General features: G+C 40.2%; 1 protein-coding gene across 2 annotated transcripts; it reads left to right on the top strand.

Annotated features, from left to right (window-relative positions):
* Positions 1-211: 211 nt before the first annotated feature.
* st8sia3 (ST8 alpha-N-acetyl-neuraminide alpha-2,8-sialyltransferase 3) lies at positions 212-16,041 on the top strand. 2 transcript variants are annotated; one of them, XM_034125930.1, is made up of 5 exons: positions 212-1,079; positions 5,117-5,146; positions 8,015-8,134; positions 9,619-10,176; positions 11,917-16,041. In XM_034125930.1, exons 1-5 carry the CDS (start codon positions 916-918, stop codon positions 12,200-12,202), a joined length of 1,158 nt encoding a protein of 385 aa, XP_033981821.1. In that variant the 5' UTR covers positions 212-915; the 3' UTR covers positions 12,203-16,041. The 2 variants fall into 2 exon arrangements, with proteins under 2 accessions (XP_033981821.1, XP_033981822.1); XM_034125931.1 differs by lacking the exon at positions 5,117-5,146.
* Positions 16,042-18,882: the final 2,841 nt, after the last annotated feature.

Raw genomic sequence — 18,882 nt, 5'->3', positions numbered from 1 at the left:
GTAGTCCTGCCAAGAACAACACTGGTAATCATAAACACAATAAACAATTTAGTTATTTGATACCCAATTGATATCCAATACACAATGGTTACTCAGTGGGGCTGTTTTTTCTTTGGTGTGAGCAGAAAACTACTTCCACATGTTTCTCAAGATGTTTGAGTCCCATCCCCCCCCCCCCCTCCCCGGACTCACAGCTGAGCTCCGCCTCGGATGCTGCTGGTGCTGTTTATCTGATTACCGCGATACCAGAGCTGCGTCTCCTTAAAGCGACACTCCGGTTTAATTAATGAGACTACCGGCAGAGGAGAGAGGATCGCGGAGGATGCAGAGGAAGAGGAAGCAGCATCCGGCGGTGGCACCACTTTCTCCCTGCAGGACGCTTCACTGCAGCGTTTCACCGCCTTGAGGTCATGATGCCGGCTGTAAACTGAGCCTGGATACCAGCAGAAAAACCTCCAAGACCCCCCTCTTCCCCCATCTGCTCTCCTTCCTGCGATGCACGGACTGTCAATGCGTCACACTCTCTTCTCTTCCTGCGTCGTTTCTTCCGCACACGCGTCGAAGCCTTCATGCCTCATATTTAGGGTATGAAATTTGCACAATCGCGGCATTTCGCTCGTCCTACATTGGCTCTGTAGTCGTGGATAGATCCGCGGTTTGCCCGAGCCTGTCCGGCCTTGTGCGTTTCTGCGTTCATGTTCGCCGCTCACGCGTCGCCACTGCCGCGCCGCCGTATCCGCTCCTCCTCCTCCACACATGGACTATGATATGATACTATGTGAAGCGCGCGTCGTCTTCGCGTTTCCACCCGCGTTCTGCCGCTGATGCGGTGCGCCTGGATGCTTGCTGTCTCCTTTGCCTGGCCGCTCACTGCGCCTCTGGGCCGGGGGGGGCTGCTGTCCGCAGAGAGGCAGGATGGTGCGGATCGCCAGCGCGCTGGGGCTGGTCATGTTCAGCGTGGCTCTGCTCATCCTGTCGCTCATCAGCTACGTGTCCATCAAGAAGGACTTTCTGCTCAGCACCCCCAGATACGGACCTAATGGAGGACCCAGGCTGTCCATGTTTCATGCGGGGTTTCGGTGAGTACAGGCCTGGGTGTTCTGCTGTAGACGTAGGACACTATGCTGACTGTTGCACCAGATCAGCTGAGAGGTGGATTATATATTTAGTTACTCCAGGTGCATGCTGACAGGGTGGAAAAAGCATTTGAATGTGACTTACTGTTGATACCTTCTAATGTGACATATGTTTATTGCCTTAAATCCTTATAATAATGTTATTCTTGTTCCAGTTTTCCAGTTGAACCTTCATCTCTCAGTTTTGTGCTGGAAGGATGGAGTAGTCTTATCAGGGAAATGCATAACTTCACCCACTGATACATGGTGTAGCATATGTAGCTAATGGAGGTGTTGATGATGAGGCACAGATGAAGGCCTCTCTGCTGTCTGAGGCCCACAGACTGAGCCGCTGTGTTTTCATGCTGCATGCCGGCTACTGTACTGTATGTGTGGTTTGGTTGATCTCTGTGAGAAAAGGTCTTTATTTTCTGTTTCAAAATATTCCCTCTGATCTTTTTTTACACCAAAGGGCCGAACATTAATAGACCCCCTCATTCACTTAATGACCCGGGGCTGTTGTTTGTGGTTTCAGCTAGGCCCAAATATTCAATAAAGGAACATTGTAATGATACAAAAGTCTGCTTCATCAAGGCGCAGACCTATGACGACATTAAAGTCCAATGCTAATGTTTTAAGAATAGTACACAACAGTAGCCTACATATAACTGAGTTACAGTATGGGTGAGGTTAGGGAGAGGTCGAGGTTATAGTGTTTAAAAAGTAATCATTGAACTTACTTCACCCTTAAAATAATAATTACCACGTTTAACAGCAGCAAATGTATATAAATGAATGAATGAATGAAGTTACAAACTCACACACAACTCGTGTAGTACCCAAACACAAATGCAGTTTCACTCAAATATTGCTATTTAAAACTGTTAGTCTCTGACATTTGGGGAATTTGCTTTCTTGCCTAGACTTAGAATAGGTCTCAGTACCACTCATCATATCTGTGTTTTAACTACAGCACTGAAGTCATGATGTGATTAGCGTAGCTTAGCATAACGTCTGGAAGCAGGGGGAAACAGCTACCTTCATTCTGTTTAACGTTCAGAAATACACCAACACCTTTAAAGCTTAAAGATTAATATCAGTGATTTCAATTGCAATTCAAGAACTTCTTTGTGAAACACAGTGACTTCCTGATGTTTTTATGGGAATCAAACACTCTGTGGACAACATGTTCATTTGTGAGCTTATAAATAGGCTATAGAAATAAAACAAACACAAATGCATAAGGTTACTTGTTCCCTGCAGGATGTTGGGTACAACCCCGCCATTTCATGTTGGGGTTTGTTCCTCGTCCTGGCGGTTGGCACATCAGGGTGATGTCGCACACACCACCCTCGTCTTGAAGCTGACTGGGAACCCTCAGGCGTTTTTTTTACATCTCCAGCGTTTCATTTGCACACATTGAGTGCTTACAATCTTTGCACCCTTTATTCTGCGAGAGGCTACGTGCAGTGAACCGTGACCTCAGTTCATCACAAGCCATTACAGCCTTATGTTAGAAATATGAACAGAGCCAGGCTAGCTGTTTCCATCTGCTTCCAGTCTTTGTGCTAAGCTAAGCTAATTGCCCTCCAGCTCCAGGTCCAAACAAAGACAGAGATTTTAAGAAATGTGACATACAAACTGCATTTTATTATGATGACCTAAGTTACAAAGGTAGAAACACACAACTACTACTCTTATCATTACTACTTTTACTGTAGGTCTACTTTTACAACTGCTAATCTACTCCTAGCACTGCTACTACTTTGTTGCTATTTTTTCCCTTTGGCTACTTCTACTACAACAGTTTTTGCCACTACTACTGTCACTTCTAGTATTCCTACTTATTTTACAGTAAAACTATTGTTATTGTGACTACTACAACCTCTCATATCACTGTTACTACTACTAGCATCTATGTTAACATGTAGGCTAAAGTATTGAGCAACTGCTTGAATTCAGAGCGACAGAGTTTTTGATGTAAAACCTTATGAAGGGGAAGCTTTTTGACAATCTTATATATTTTTTATGAGACTAATTCTGCTCTGAACTCATCATTCTCAAATCATCAGCAGAAATTGTGTTTTTAATTGAAGAACAAACAGCGTAGGCATGCATGTAGATGCCTCTGCAAAGCATTTCCATCAAAACATCTGAAAAGAAAATCAATTCCGATTTATATTTTTTAACAGACAGCTTTATTCATACATTGTATTTTAAATGTACAGAATGAATAAGCAGACCACACTAAATTTTTCAGGTCAACGCTGGATAACACTGCTTCGCTGTTGTTGTTTTTTAATGAGGAGATCACTTGGCCCTGATAAACTGGTCTACATGTAGTTCATGTCAGTGTCTCTCAGTCACTGTGAGTGTGTATCAGCCTGAAGGAAAGCAGGGCATCTGTCACTTAATCCTACAGCTGTGAAATACATCGGCTCGTTCCACCGCAGCTCTTCTGTCTCTCTTTAAGTCCATTTCCTGCCATGATTCCACTTATTTTATCCACATTAAGTATCTTGCTATAGAGCGATTTAAGCAATTCACATTTGATTGTGATGGAACTTCATTTCACTTAATGTTGTAGCATCTATGAGTTAAAGGCAAAATGGGTTGAAACACACACAAAAACAGTCATACGTGAAAAGTTATGGTCGTGTTTCTGTTTCATGTTTAGAAATTAGCTCATTGTTCAGCTGGCTAATATTTTTCAACTGGGTTGCATCTAAATATTTACAAGGTGTTCACATTACGCCTTAGTAATTTATCTAAAAACATCAGGAACATATTGTATTTCAGAAAGACTGATGAAGGTTACCCCCTATTGAAACGATATAGTTTACAGCGCTAAGGGCTCCAGCTAACATATTAGTATATATCGTGGAGGCTGTGTGTCTGAAAACCTCCAGGACTAGTTCAATGGTCAGATTCTCAATGAGTAAGGTGTGTTTACATCATTAATACTGCATCAGATTCCAGTCCAATCAGGAAGTCTGGTGACACCAATATGTCTGATATTTCTGAACAGATCTCAGTAGTGCCACTGCAGTACAGCTCCAGGAAAATCACTCTGTAAATCTTTGTTGACCGATATGTCGGTCAGGCCCAGAGGGCGATGCTTAAACAGCCTCGTTCTGATGGAGGCTCTGGAGGCCAGCGAGCCGCCCTTGGATCTGATTTATAGCACGAGGACCCGCATTTATTTTCCTTCAACCTGTAATCATTTTCCTCCTCGCTTGCCGTCACCACGGGCCAAGGTTGCGCTCAGATTGAGTTAGATGTGAAGGTGGGCAGCATGTTGAAGAGAAAACAGTGCAGTGGACACATCTGTATACGTTTCCTGCTATGTTGTTGTAGAATTTGAGTTTATGATTAGGAAACATAACATTTGTTTGTTGTGCTCTGTATGCAGTGCAGCCAGTTCATGGAGACTTAGACCACATGGTCTTTCCCCTGTTAAACAGTTGGCCAGACGACAATGACAAAGAGTGTTAAAAATGAACTTGGTGACACCACCATCGGGCACTAATTCCTACTGGACTGCCATACGCCTAAAGCCTTGTTTTATCCTCTATTTAGCCTCCTAAGCTCCCAAAGTGCATACTAGTGCAACTCTAAATATGTGCAACAGGCATTGAGCACACAATCATTTCATTCAAGATCCATGATGGACAGGTTATTGCCATAAGACTATGGAGAAATACATGTTGTTATCGCTTAATATAACTCAAACAAAGTCAGGGATTGTACCTACTGTAGTTCACCATCTTCAGTTGCAAAAAGTGCCTTACAACTCAAACGACCACCATTCAAGATGTATTGTGTCATGATTATAAGTGTTTTATTCTTACTATAATATCGAGTAAGTATTTGAAATGCACTTTATCTCTGCATGCCAGCTCTTTCTAGATCCTTTCTGTCAATGAAATGTCTTTTTAAAGTCACTGGTGATGATAAAGATATGAATGAGTTCATTTTTTTGTTTCACATTCCTCCTGCAGCGAGAGGCCGCCTCGTAAACCTGTCCTGAGGTGAATACAGTGTGCTGACGTTTAATCCAACACACAAGGATGCATTTTCACTTTGTCTTAATACTTATATTTTCCCTGGGAGCTTCGATCTTTATCTATCTATCTATCTATCTATCTATCTATCTATCTATCTATCTATCTATCTATCTATCTATCTATCTATCTATCTATCTATCTATCTATCTATCTATCTATCTATCTATCTATCTATCTATCTATCTATCTATCTATCTATCTATCTATCATTAATCATGCATCATGCATTAATCCTCTGCATACTTGTGGGTTGGTAACAAAATTGTACCCTGAAAGGCTCCCAAATATTATTTTGTATGTCTGCTATTGGCTCATCTGTAGTAGATACTGTTCTAATCAGTAGCTTTTCAGTGCTGCAACTCTCTGGCTGAGCCTCACTTGCTTCAAAGATGGCAGAACAACAGACTAAGGCTGATGGACGCCATCACATCCAGGTCGAACAGCATTTACACATACATTTTAAGGTTTGGCTAACACTGTTGGATTGTGGTAAAATCCTTTGTGGTCAAAACTTAAACTGTCCTTATGTAGTAAATGCTACTGACCTCTATGCAAAATGAACAATTTGAACACTGCCATAGCAGGATCTTGACCTGAAACCTTGACATTTTGACGATTAGTCAAAGGGAGAAGATTAGTGTTAAAGAGGCAAGTTTTATGTTTAAACCAACAAATCACGATTGTGGAAAATCCTCCATATCTGTCTTTCCAAGAGAGCATTGGTTTAATCTTTGTCGGTCCGGTAGAAACACACACGGTAACCAATATTTGTTTCTCAGGATGGAGGCATTTGAGTTAGGCTAGCAGTTCTCCTCTGTTTTCACTCTTTTAGCTCAGCTGTGCCAAACATAACCTGGACCAGGGGTGTCAAACTCAAGGCCCGGGGGCCAAATCCGGCCAGTGACTTCATTTTATGTGGCCCACAAGAGTTGCAAAGAATATAATATGTTTATTATTCGGTTACATGCCGATTTACAGAAGCACGTTGCCCATAAACTACATGTCCCACAATGCATCTGAAATTTGACTTGTTTCTCAGAATTTGACTTTCTTAGAATTTGCCTTTTTCTCAAAATCTGACTTTTCTTTCAAAATATCACTTTTTTTTTAAAATCATTTTGTGCCATTCTCACTGAAGAGACTTGCAATTATTTGCCCTAGACTTCTGCTTTCAGACGTAGTTAATTATGAAGTTATTACCCTATCCGATAATAATCCAATGCAGAGGCAATAATGTAATATAATACATTATTTTAAATATATTAAATATTTATATATCTATTTTGATATACTGTAGTCTTATATATAAAACTGGCCCTTTGAGTGCAACCATGATGCTAATGTGGCCCGAGATGAAATTGAGTTTGACACCCCTGACCTGGACCATCCTCTCTCTGTACCAGATGCACAGTGATGTCCTTTTTTGTTATTTGCTCTGGGTAAGACAGAGTGTTGCTTTTACAAGAACTGCACTGAATATAACTTTGACCTAGGAAGGAAGTCATTCTACCGAGAGAAGTCAAATACAATCAAAATGTCAAGGTTTCCGTGCAAAAATGAGACATAGAAAGCTTACTGTATACTGGTTAGGTCTTGTTTTATATATAATCCTTATAAGCATTGGATTGAGTAAAGGCTTCATGCACTGCAAGAAAATTGTTCATCTTATCAAGTACGTTGACATCGTAGTGTTGACATTATTGGATTTCTCATGGAGTTTAAATAGATAGATAGATAGATAGATAGATAGTACTTTATTGATCCCAAATTGGGAAATTGTTTAAATGACTCTAAATGTAGTAAACAAAGCATCATTTCAGATGTGACCGTTTTTTTAAAAACCATGAAAGGTAAAGAGTAAGATAAAACCATATTTGGTAAATATGTGACTTCACATATTCAGTCTGAAATGCACTTGCTAAGATGGACAGAATTTCTGCAACAGTTTAACCTTATTGCCTATTTTCCCGAGAGCACTGGGTTTATTTGATTCCAGATAAGAGTAAGGATAGAGAATGTAAGTATTTGTTTACACTGAGCTGAAAGTGTAAACACAAATGTCTTTATCTGTTCTCCACTGCGCTTGGTTTCCTTAAGGATAAGTCCTTATACTTTTTGCTGAATGGCTCAAAAACTTGCATTACGATTGTCTTCTTCTTGAGGTCTTATCGCTGTGGAACTGATGAAGAAAAAGACAAAATATCTGTAATCCTTCATTTTCTGCAGAGGCCAGCTGAAGCTTTATTTCTTTAATCATTTCTACAACGGGACAAGAAACACGAGCAGTCATGTGATCCCACTTAAGTTATTATGGCACCTAATTGAAATGTGTGTGCAAGATATTTAAACAAAACCTAGAAGGAAGTTATGTTGGTGTTTCATGTTGCTTATTGCAAAGAAAAGAAGCATTTACATACAATTAATTGGAATAACATATGACTTTCTTTCACTCTTTTTAACATTACAAATAAAAAAGCATCATTGCTGGTGTCTAGGTTCAAGAAGGAAATCAAATGGAAAGAAAACAGGTAGAATCTTAAATCAGAATATATTTTATGCACACAAACGTTTTCCCTCCAAATTAAAGTGGTTTCAATAATCTGGCTAAATTGTTGCCTTTTTTACAACCTGACTGTTTGTATTCCTTGCCCTGTCAGACATATGATAATTTAATGCTTTGCAATGCAGGTAAATGGGGCATTATCTTGTTTTAAAAAAGCTCAATTGCAAGTGGATGAAGTCGACCTCATCTTAACACGAAAGGACGACTGGGTTAACCTCCTTGTTTCTAACTCCCCCTTCTTCTCCTCTTTCGTATCCTCGTCTGTTCAGCTCCCAGCTGGCTTTGAAGTATATGGATCCAGGTTTCAGTCCTCTGACAAACGCCCTGAGCGAGGACCTGCAGAACTCCTCTAGATGGACCTACAACAGCTCGGCTTTTCTACAACTGAAGTAGGTTACTCACACTCCTTAACACTAACAGTTTCACATTTCTCATCCAATCTATTTAAGTTCATAGTTTTGCAATATGCATCAAACTGATGTTTAGTGATCAGCTGATTGTCTGATGCTAACATTTTGCACTTCCTTGTCAAAGCAGTTAGAAACAAATCCAAATTAATTCTCCCAAAAAATTGAGACAAGGACAAGTTTTGTTTAAATTCCGTCATAGCACGTCTTACTTTAAGATCTCATTTACTTACAGGCAAATCCAAGTCTCAAGTCATTTGAAACAAGTCCTATTACGTTTTGTCACCACTCGTGTCATGTCCATACTCAAGTTTGATCAAAGCTACCAAACTACTAATAGCCACTAACTTTTAGCCAATAGAGTTAACCAAGGAAGGATCACGTCCTAGGTGGAGTATGTCTTTTAACTTCATTATACCATGATAGAAATGTTAGGTTATATTGCCCACCACTAAGGTCGACCTGGAACAACCTTCTGTCCAATCAAACACCATAACACTCTTTAGGTTTTGCTATAATTGTGTCCACTCCTTGTAGATTCACATGGAACAGTAAAGGTCACCTATTATGCAAAAATCCACTTCTTCATGTCTCTTCTACATCAACATGTGTCCCCTCTTCTTCATGTCTCTTCTACATCAACATGTGTCCCCTCTTCTTCATGTCTCTTCTACATCAACATGTGTCCCCTCTTCTTCATGTCTCTTCTACATCAACATGTGTCCCCTCTTCTTCATGTCTCTTCTACATCAACATGTGTCCCCTCTTCTTCATGTCTCTTCTACATCAACATGTGTCCCCTCTTCTTCATGTCTCTTCTACATCAACATGTGTCCCCTCTTCTCCATGTCTCTTCTACATCAACATGTGTCCCCTCTTCTTCATGTCTCTTCTACATCAACATGTGTCCCCTCTTCTTCATGTCTCTTCTACATCAACATGTGTCCCCTCTTCTTCATGTCTCTTCTTCATCAACATGTGCCCCCCCCTCTGTGTAAAGAGACTCTGAAAGTTTCAGGAAAAAAGATTCTCTCTCTTTTTGTCCTGATCCATTTATATAAAAACCTGTCTGAAAATGAGCTGATCAGATTTTGGCCACTTATGATGTCATAACGATTTCTTGGCTTGTGTAACCATTAGCCAATCAGCAACCAAGGTAACCCCCCCCCCACCTTATCACCTGAATCTCCTCTTAGAGCACCATTGTGTTCTTTTTAAACAAATATCTCTCAGAGGGGCGTGGGGAGGGGCTCCTTATTTTCATCTAAAGTAACAGACAGAGAATCAGCACTTTTGAAACAGGGCTGAAACAGAGGGGATTATGGGATGCTGCAATGATCTGTTTGGTGTTTGGAGCCAAACACTTCAGAGACATGTTTGTATATATCTGAGACCTGTAATATGTTGATGAAAAACAGTATAATAGGGGACCTTTAAAGAACAAAACTGTCCTTTGTGTCTTGCAGAAAGGAGATCTCTCAATACATCGACATCCCCCACAACTTCTCATTGGTTAAAGACTCAGTGAGAATCGGACAGCTGATGCACTACGACTACTCCAGCCACAAGTACGTCTTCTCCATCGGAGAGAACTTCCGCTCGCTCCTTCCCGAGGTCTCGCCCATCCTCAACAAACATTACAATGTTTGCGCCGTGGTGGGAAACAGCGGCATCCTCACCGGCTCGCGCTGCGGCCCCCAGATCGAGAAGTTTGACTTTGTTTTCCGCTGCAACTTCGCACCCACCGAGATGTTCAAGAAGGACGTTGGGCGGCGGACCAACATGACGACCTTTAACCCGAGTATCCTGGAGAAATACTACAACAACTTACTGACTGTGCAGGACAGGAACAACTTCTTCCTGAGCCTGAAGAAGCTGGACGGGGCCATCCTGTGGATCCCGGCGTTTTTCTTCCACACGTCCGCCACGGTGACGAGGACGCTGGTCGATTTCTTCGTGGAACATCGAGGTCAGCTGAACGTCAAGTTGGCCTGGCCTGGAAACATCATGCAGTATGTCAACAGGTAAGACACACAGTAACACTGCAGTGTGTTAACAACACCTTGTACCTGGGTTATGTCATTTCAACATGAGCCTTTTCAGTTACACCCTGTATTTATAAGCATTTATCCTAATGCAACCAGCAGACTTCTCTACCAATGCTATATTAACATTATGAGCGATTATGAAGCGCCAAAGAATCCTATGTTTTAATTGTTTAACCATTTCCCCTATTGTCCTATATTCTTGCCATTAGTTAGTTGTTTTACCAACATACACTTATGATAAAGCAACCCTTCAATGGCAACTCTTCGAAAATGTAGCCGGCCTTTTTGCTGCTTTATACACTGGACATCTTTTCCAGCGAGAAAAGCCTTTAGTGACTTCCTTTGCATTGACCGGTGTTACTGTAACAAGGCTAGCTAATTATTAGCATGTTCGCAATAAAGAAAACAATAATTAAAACAATAAAGAAAGACTCTGATACAACTGATACTGTTGCACCATCTAATCTTACCCAGCGAAGAGCCAGTATTGTTTGCAATTTGTCATGTCACACAGTATGATTACAAAATTGCTTGTGACAGCTCACATGGATTTGACTTACAAGTGGACATTTAGCCTGAGATATATATTGCCATTCCCTCTAAAAAAAGAACTGTGATGTGATTTTTGTTCCATATTTCTACCCCTAGGTCTAGGTAGATAGTTTAAATGTATTCTGACTTAATTGCCTCTCGGATTTATAGCTTTTAAAGTGAACGTGCTAACATTTAGCTATCCCTGTTTACACGTGATAAGGATGGTTAATACCGTTTACCTAAAAAATGACAGCAACCATGTTACATTCTGTTATTCTGTCAATCAATACCTGTTACCTTATTTCTCTGTCCACCTGTGTTCAAAATGTCCTCATGTATCTCTGTCTTGTTTGTACTGTAGTAGTTTGTGTGGTTGTATTGTGCTGTGCTCTATATGTCAAAGAGGAGATTTACTGTAGACGCCAAAGCCGGATTATAAAGAAACAGCTATTTAGTGAAAGGTACGGCACAGAGCTGTAAGTGTGTGTGTGTGTGTTGAGAGGGATTTAGGGCTGGTGCTTAGTGTTGTAGCAGGCTGCTCGTACAGTAGCCTAATCTTCACCAATCCCATTAAACCTACCTGCTCTGGAAGAATTACCACGTTTAAGCAGCTCAGACGGCTTTCAGCACCTCAAGGACTCCTGGTGATGGTTTTGTTGAGGTTTGGTTTGGAGAGTTCCCCCTCTGTGGCTCTGCAAAGCATCAGCAGTGGTCGGATACGTTTTTTATATGAGGCCATTGCTTTCAGTAACATCTTATGGTTGGATCTCGGGTGAATACAATGGCAAAAATAATGGACGTTAGTTTTTTTGGTTTATTCAAGTCTCTGCCTACATCCACATCTCACATGACGTAATAGATACTTGGACATTAATCAAATTCAGATATTTTATGTTCAGAAATAGCCTGAATAATATGGAAATACATGTACTCTGAAGGCTGGCATGATACATTTGGCAAAATCTAAATTTCTACAGCACTTTTACCTTAAGTGAAATGACAGTATACTCGCCTCTCTGCTGCGATCAGTTTCCCTTCTATTACAGAAATCAGTTTTCATTCCTTTATTTTCATTTCTGACCAATCCACGCTAAGCTGTAGGTGAAACAAAATACATCATCACTGCAGCTCTCTATAAGGTTGTGATAATAAACAATTCTTCTCCTCACTTGTACTCAACAGTTACTGGAAAACCAAGCAGCTGTCTCCGAAGCGCCTGAGTACGGGCATCCTGATGTACACGCTGGCCTCCTCCATGTGCGACCAGATCCACCTGTACGGCTTCTGGCCCTTCGGATGGGACCCCAACACGGGGAAGGAGCTGCCGTACCACTACTACGACAGGAAGGGCACCAAGTTCACCACCAAATGGCAGGAGTCCCATCAGCTTCCCGCCGAGTTCAAACTACTCTACAAGATGCACATGGATGGACTGCTGAAGCTCTCCCTCTCCCACTGTGCTGCTTAGTGCTAAAGCTGCAGCAGGTACAGCGCTCCTTCAATCTCCAACGCTTCCACGGGCCAGAGCTGTCCAGACGACAAGGGAAGGATTCGTGTGGTTTTTGCCAAACATCTAAAATCTTGTCTCTGAGGCTGAGTTGGTGCAATGGGCTCAGTAACAGAAGCCCCTGTTTGACAAACCGTTCGCGTAAACTGCAACAGCTCAAGGAACAATGAGTCTTTTCATCTTCTTCTGCTCAAGAATGCAAAGCAGTAGAGGAAAAGGTGGCTGAAACTGGACTTGGAACTAAGCAGCAAAAACGGAAAATTGCTTCACAGTGTTTTTACAACTCATCAAGAATGCTACAAATCAGCAGACAGACATTAGAGGGCAGACTTATCCTTGAGACAAAGGGCCACGGAAAAAAGGTGAACATGGCTCAATATCATCTCAAATGTAATACCGTGTCATGCAGCCACACACTGTGCAGAACTGATCAGATATACGTAAAAGCCCGCATCGCTCGTAAAACCAATCATGGAGAAAATGATAGAGACATTGAGAGATGAAGAATCCTTTCTTATATAGTCCTGAAGACAGTGTGTTGGCGTTTGTAAGCTCATGAATCAGTTCCTCAAACCTCTTGTACCATTATTGATTCACGTGTACCTGAAGCAACACGCGACCACCACCAGGCTTTGTTTCGACGCAGTGCTGCTTTTCGTCTGAACTAGGGTTCGCGATACCTTAAAATATTCTAACCAGCAACCATCAGCCCAACAACCGCTGATAGCCAATATATTAGTGTGATTAGTTTTAAGTTGGGAGACCAGTGCGAGTTTGCTTCATTTCTACAATCTCCTTTTGCCTTTTTAGTCTAATAAATAAACAACTCGTTCGTGGGAGGCAGACCATTAAAATAGTAAAGCGACAAAAATCAACCGAAATAAAATATGCCAACTGCCTATTGCCGATATATACTGTATGTCCAATTGCCGAAATGGTGATTTTGAAATGATTACCAGCTGAATTGACATGAATTACAAAATGTAGGGATAACGTCTAATATCTAAACAACTTTAGATTAGGCACTTTCATATTCATTCAGTCACAGTACCATTATTCTTAAAACTGCATAACCCTAAATATTGGGGTAAAAACGTCCTGAAACTATTTACATATCACCTCAAAGAGTTTAAATGTAATGATATTTATACATCCAGCTGACACAGACCAACATAATCATGATTTGAGTTGTTTTTGTGATGAATGTATGTCCAATAATCTCCCCCCTCCCCTGTTTTTGGTCTCCTCCAACCTCCGAGGGAAATATCTATTTTTTAGCTGCTAAATGCTCCAATTAGTTCACCAGCAAACTATGTCCGTCTGCCAATCAAAACTGAGAGGTTTCAGCAGAACCTCTTCTATGATATTGCACAAGACTAAATTCATGTATAGACTTTCAGACTCTATTTCACGTCTGGTTGAGTTTGACGCTTTGCCAGAATATCAAATAGCACAACATATATCTTTAGGTGAGGTTGTGTGTCCATGAGACATCAGACAAGGAGAAGCACACAGAGAGGGATGTTGGATTCAATATGTCACCATTTTGGATAAAGGTAGGACTTTTTGTAAAGCTGACTGATGTTAGCTCGCCGGTTGTGTACTATGCAAGTTATCAGGAAGAATCACTTTGAGACTGTATGCTGCCATTTCCTTTCTTCCATGTTGTGGTCATGTATGATAGTGTCTTAGTTCCATATTGGTAGATGGATCCATTCACATCTTTTAACACTTACCTTAAGTGCAATCCATTCATCAGTGCTTATAGAAACTGTAAAAGATACCAGTGGACCCAAACTCTAAAATCTATCTCTTGAAATTCAGGCATTAGTAAAAAAAATAATAATGCTTTAAAATAAAAAATCGTTAGTTGTTTTAAATTCTATTTAAATGCTCCATATGATTACATGATTAACATAAATGGCACTCGAAGATTGCAGACCGTCGCCAAGGCTGTCTCCATATTTAAAAACAATGATGTATGTATCCGCCCCATGATTTGATGAGGGAGGATGTGGCGCAGTGGCCTAGTGCGTTGGTGTTCGGATCAGGGGGGCACAGGTTCAAACCCCACTGCAGTCAGCATGTCGTTGTGTCCCTGAAGACACTTCACCCCAAAATGCTCCTGTGGGGATTGTCCACAGTACTGAGTATGTAAGTCGCTTTGGATAAAAGCGTCTAACAAGTAACATGTAATGTAATGTAATGATTTCCATCACCTCCAAAATTAAGTGGTTCTTCCTTGGCCCAAGCTCTACCTTACCATCAGGTTTAAACCCAATTGGGACAGTAGTTTTGCCATGATCTTGCTGACAGCCAAACAAAGTGAATTGAAAACATAGTGCCCAAGGTTACTACAAACTGTTCTCTCCTTTACAACCAATGGATCGATCCCTCACCTTGACCTCCACACACTACTTCCTGACATTGGCATCAACTATGCTTTGTGAGATTTGTTTTAAATTAACATAATTTGTAGGGATACTAGCCTAGCATTTAAGTTTAAGATGATGTAGGGACTGAGGTGATTGCCCCATACTGAAGCACACTGCTGTCACATATGTATTTAGAAAACGTGAGTATTGGATGTTCTTTTTTTTTTTTAGGAAACTGATTGAGCAACACATATAATCAAGAAAACATATTTTGAAGTTCTCACTTTGCAGGCCTGGTTAATTATATTCAGCATGAGACAAGAAGAGTCTTTTAGGTAATTACGCAACACTAAAAGGAAACACATATAGAATCCAATTGTACATCAACTGCAAATGTAAATTGGATTAAGTAGGAGAAAGAGTCCACAAATCCAAACGTTGGTGGTTTCCCGGGTCAACAGTGGACACTGAAAAGTGTATCGCTCATGGTGACACCTTAAATCACCTTTCAGTAACCAGTGTATGAATTTGTGTGGAAACACTAATTATGACTTGTGTGTTGTCAGCGCTTGGTCACAAAGGTTACGGTATAAATCCATTTACCGTCACATTCTGGCTCTTTTGGTTAGGTTTCTTTTGTGTGTTTTGTGAATGTTTTTCCCATCCGTCAAGTGTGTTCATTTGTATTAATGAGTTCAAATACTCAGTGATGTTTTTACGGGGGAATTGATATGTTGATGATGCTTTTGTCGCCACATCATATCGTGTAATATCCACTCTCTGAATCTGGCATTGACATTCTCCGTTTAAACTCAACACAGGCAGTTATTTTATTAAGATGATTTATTATTATCATATCTACCATGTGCTTTCTTTTTTCGTGTATTTCGCTGCAATGTGTAAATGAGGCAACAGCAACAACAGACACAGACATATTTTTGTGCGTCATTTCCGCTGTGTTTTACATGGGTTGTTGTTGTCTCCTGTTTCATTCCACAATGAGACGTCTGTGACTTGAACATGATATTTTCAGGACTTTGACAAAAAAGATTGTTGGCTTGAAGGGTAAACAAATGATTTAGTAACACTGCTAATGTTATTTTTTTGACATGAAGACATTACAAACATGTGTTTTATTTTTCTCTTCTTTTGTCAGCTTTTATTTTTGTAATATAAAATATCAGTCGGTATCAGGTAACATTTTCCAGAATGTATTTTGAGCATTTTGAATGATATTGATGAGGCTGGCTCCATTCATATCAACATTTATGCAGAGATCACTGTATGAACGGTAATACATATTAAAACCACGTACGCTACAGATTAACAAATATGTTTTATTCATCCAATACTTGAAAGAAAATATCTACTGTATTTATTTAATCATTTAGTCATTAAAGTGAATTAAAGTTATCAATTTGAAAAGTGAATCCTGTCTTGTTTTTATTGAACGTTACTTAAAGGTCCCCTATTATACTGTTTTTCATCAATATATTATAGGTCTCAGATATAAACAAACAGTGTTGGGAAAGTTACTTCCAAAATGTCATACATTACATATAACTTATTACTGTCTTTAAGTAATAAGTTACATTACAATATTACTCTCTCTGAAATGTAATGAGTTACACTACTTTTATATTACTTTTGAGTGGCTTTACCAAAATAACCTCAAAAGAATGGCTAGGTATTTTAAATGCTAAAATGTAGTTTAGTGCAGCTCATTATGCATCCAGTGAAGGGCGATGTGTATAGCATAACAACTGTGTAGGCCATTAAGGCTACTAACAACTGTTATTACACGGCTTGGTCAGGGTTCGAGTTATAAACTGAGCTCTATGGGGGTCTTTAAAACTAACACGCATGCACGCACGCACACACATGAGCCCGAAGGGTAAACACCAGGCTTACTAATCTACCCGCACAATTTTTCTCTGGTGTCGGAATGTCTCGTGATGTTAGTGAATTCTTAAATCCCCTCTGTTTCAGCCCTGTTTCCAAAGTGCTGATTCTCTGTCTGTTACTTTAGATGAAAATAAGGAGCCCCTCCCCACGCCCCTCTGAGAGATATTTAGTTAAAAAGAACACAGTGGTGCTCTAGGAGGAGATTCAGGTGATAAGGTGGGGGGTTACCTTGGTTGGTGATTGGCTAATGGTTACACAAGCCAAAAAATCGTTATGACATCATAAAGTGGCCAAAATCTGATCAGCTAATTTTCAGACAGGTTTTTATAGAAATGGATCAGGACAAAAAGAGAGAGAATCTTTGTTCCTGAAACTTTCAGAATCTCTTTCCACAGAGGGGACACATGTTTATGTAGAAGAGACATGAAGAAGAGGGGACACATGTTGATGTAGAAGAGACATGAAGAAGAGGGGACACATGTTGATGTAGAAGAGACATGAAGAAGAGGGACACATGTTGATGTAGAAGAGACATGAAGAAGAGGGGACACATGTTGATGTAGAAGAGACATGAAGAAGAGGGGACACATGTTGATGTAGAAGAGACATGAAGAAGAGGGGACACGTGTTGATGTAGAAGAGACATGAAGAAGAGGGGACACATGTTGATGTAGAAGAGACATGAAGAAGAGGGGACACATGTTGATGTAGAAGAGACATGAAGAAGAGGGGACACATGTTGATGAAGAAGAGACATGAAGAAGAGGGGACACATGTTGATGTAGAAGAGACATGAAGAAGAGGATTTTGCATAATAGGTGATCTTTAATACTGCTGTCCGTTGTTTATAACATTATTTCATGTACTGTGAAGTGTTCGTTTCTTATTGTCTCACTCGTGATTCCATTAAATTGTAAATTACATGACACAGTAGAGACATAAGGACATAAGAAATGATCCTAGGTACAACTGGGATAAGGTCAACTAGATACAGTATGTTCCACCATGACTAAATTGTTTTTAATAATATTGGAAAATCTGAAGGCCGTCCGTAATTTGGCGCTGCCGAGGAATTCATGTTCACTTTAAGGTAAAAATCAAGAAATAAGAGGGCAATTATTTCATAAACTTCGGACTTCTTTTTGCAACCAGTTGAGAGTTGAGTGTGTGTGTGTGTGTGTGTGTCTGTGTCTGTGTGTCTGTGTGTGTGTGTGTGTGTGTCTGTCTGTGTGTCTGTGTGTCTGTGTGTCTGTGTGTCTGTGTGTGTGTGTGTGTGTGTGTGTGTGTGTGTGTGTGTGGTGTGTGTGTGTGTGTGTGTGTGTGTGTGTGTGTGTGTACCAGTGTCACATGATCACCAGCAAACGGGGATTATTTAACATTGCATAAGGTTCGGACACCATTCTGTGACCTTTAACCTTTGTGGGGGAGGGAGACAGGTCAATGTCCAAAACATGTTGGAAACAGAGTCAAACAGAACAGCATGTACTCAAGGGTTCCCACTTAACTAAAACATCCCGACATGTCCCCTAAAGAAACACATTTGTATCACCTTCTGACTATGTCCTCAATGTCAAAGCTCACAAGCTTAAACTCCTCAAATAAAAAAGACACACATGACAACACACACACATTTACTTACAACAGTTTGCGGATCAATACTGCTTGATTTTAGGGAGTGTGTCAGAGGTCAGAGGTCAGGGTGCCACTTTTTGAGTCATTGGCAATGAGGACTAGTCAAAGGGAATTTAGAAAAACAATATTTTGAATTTGTTTTTTTAATCAACAATCAAAACGACAGATAATTTGTACCATTGCAACAACTCACAGTCAATCTGATGAACCTCTGTAGTGAGACTCTTTACTTTACAAAAGAAATAAACACATTAATTGCAAAAAAAAACGTTTTAAAAAAATGTTATGAATATGATGCATTCAAAGAAAATGTGAATTTAAACTAACAAAATTATACGTTATGTTAATACGTGTGTGTGTGTGTGTGTGTGTGTGTGTGTGTGTGTGTGTGTGTGTGTGTGTGTGTGTGTGTGTGCGTGTGTGTGTGTGTGTGTGTGTGTGTGTGTGTGTGTGTGTGTGTGTGTGTGTGTGTGTGTGTGTGTGTGTGGTGTGTGTGTGTGTACTTATACTCCTCACCATATGGTTCTCCTGTCATTGTGATCACTCAATATCTCTTACTGTTAAAACATGTCAATATTTCCGCACATATCAAATATGATCAATTTAATAATGATAAAGGAACATTACAAAATCACAAAAGAAGAGCATTTGAATAAATATTAAAAGATACAGAATAAACATGATATCTTTAATTAGCATTTTATTTATGTTAAATTACAGGAAAACCTT

This window comes from Trematomus bernacchii, unplaced genomic scaffold (genome assembly GCF_902827165.1).
Source record: "Trematomus bernacchii unplaced genomic scaffold, fTreBer1.1, whole genome shotgun sequence".
Lineage (NCBI taxonomy): Eukaryota > Metazoa > Chordata > Actinopteri > Perciformes > Nototheniidae > Trematomus > Trematomus bernacchii.
Note: the sequence above shows the minus strand (reverse complement) of the source record. Positions and strands in the feature narration are given on the sequence as shown.

Coding starts and splice junctions, on each gene's coding strand:
- st8sia3 (XM_034125930.1), top strand. CDS start 916: ATGGTGCGGATCGCCAGCGCGCTGGGGCTGGTCATGTTCAGCGTGGCT. Junction 1,080..5,116: donor ATGTTTCATGCGGGGTTTCG/GTGAGTACAGGC, acceptor TTCCTCCTGCAG/CGAGAGGCCGCCTCGTAAAC. Junction 5,147..8,014: donor CCTCGTAAACCTGTCCTGAG/GTGAATACAGTG, acceptor TCGTCTGTTCAG/CTCCCAGCTGGCTTTGAAGT.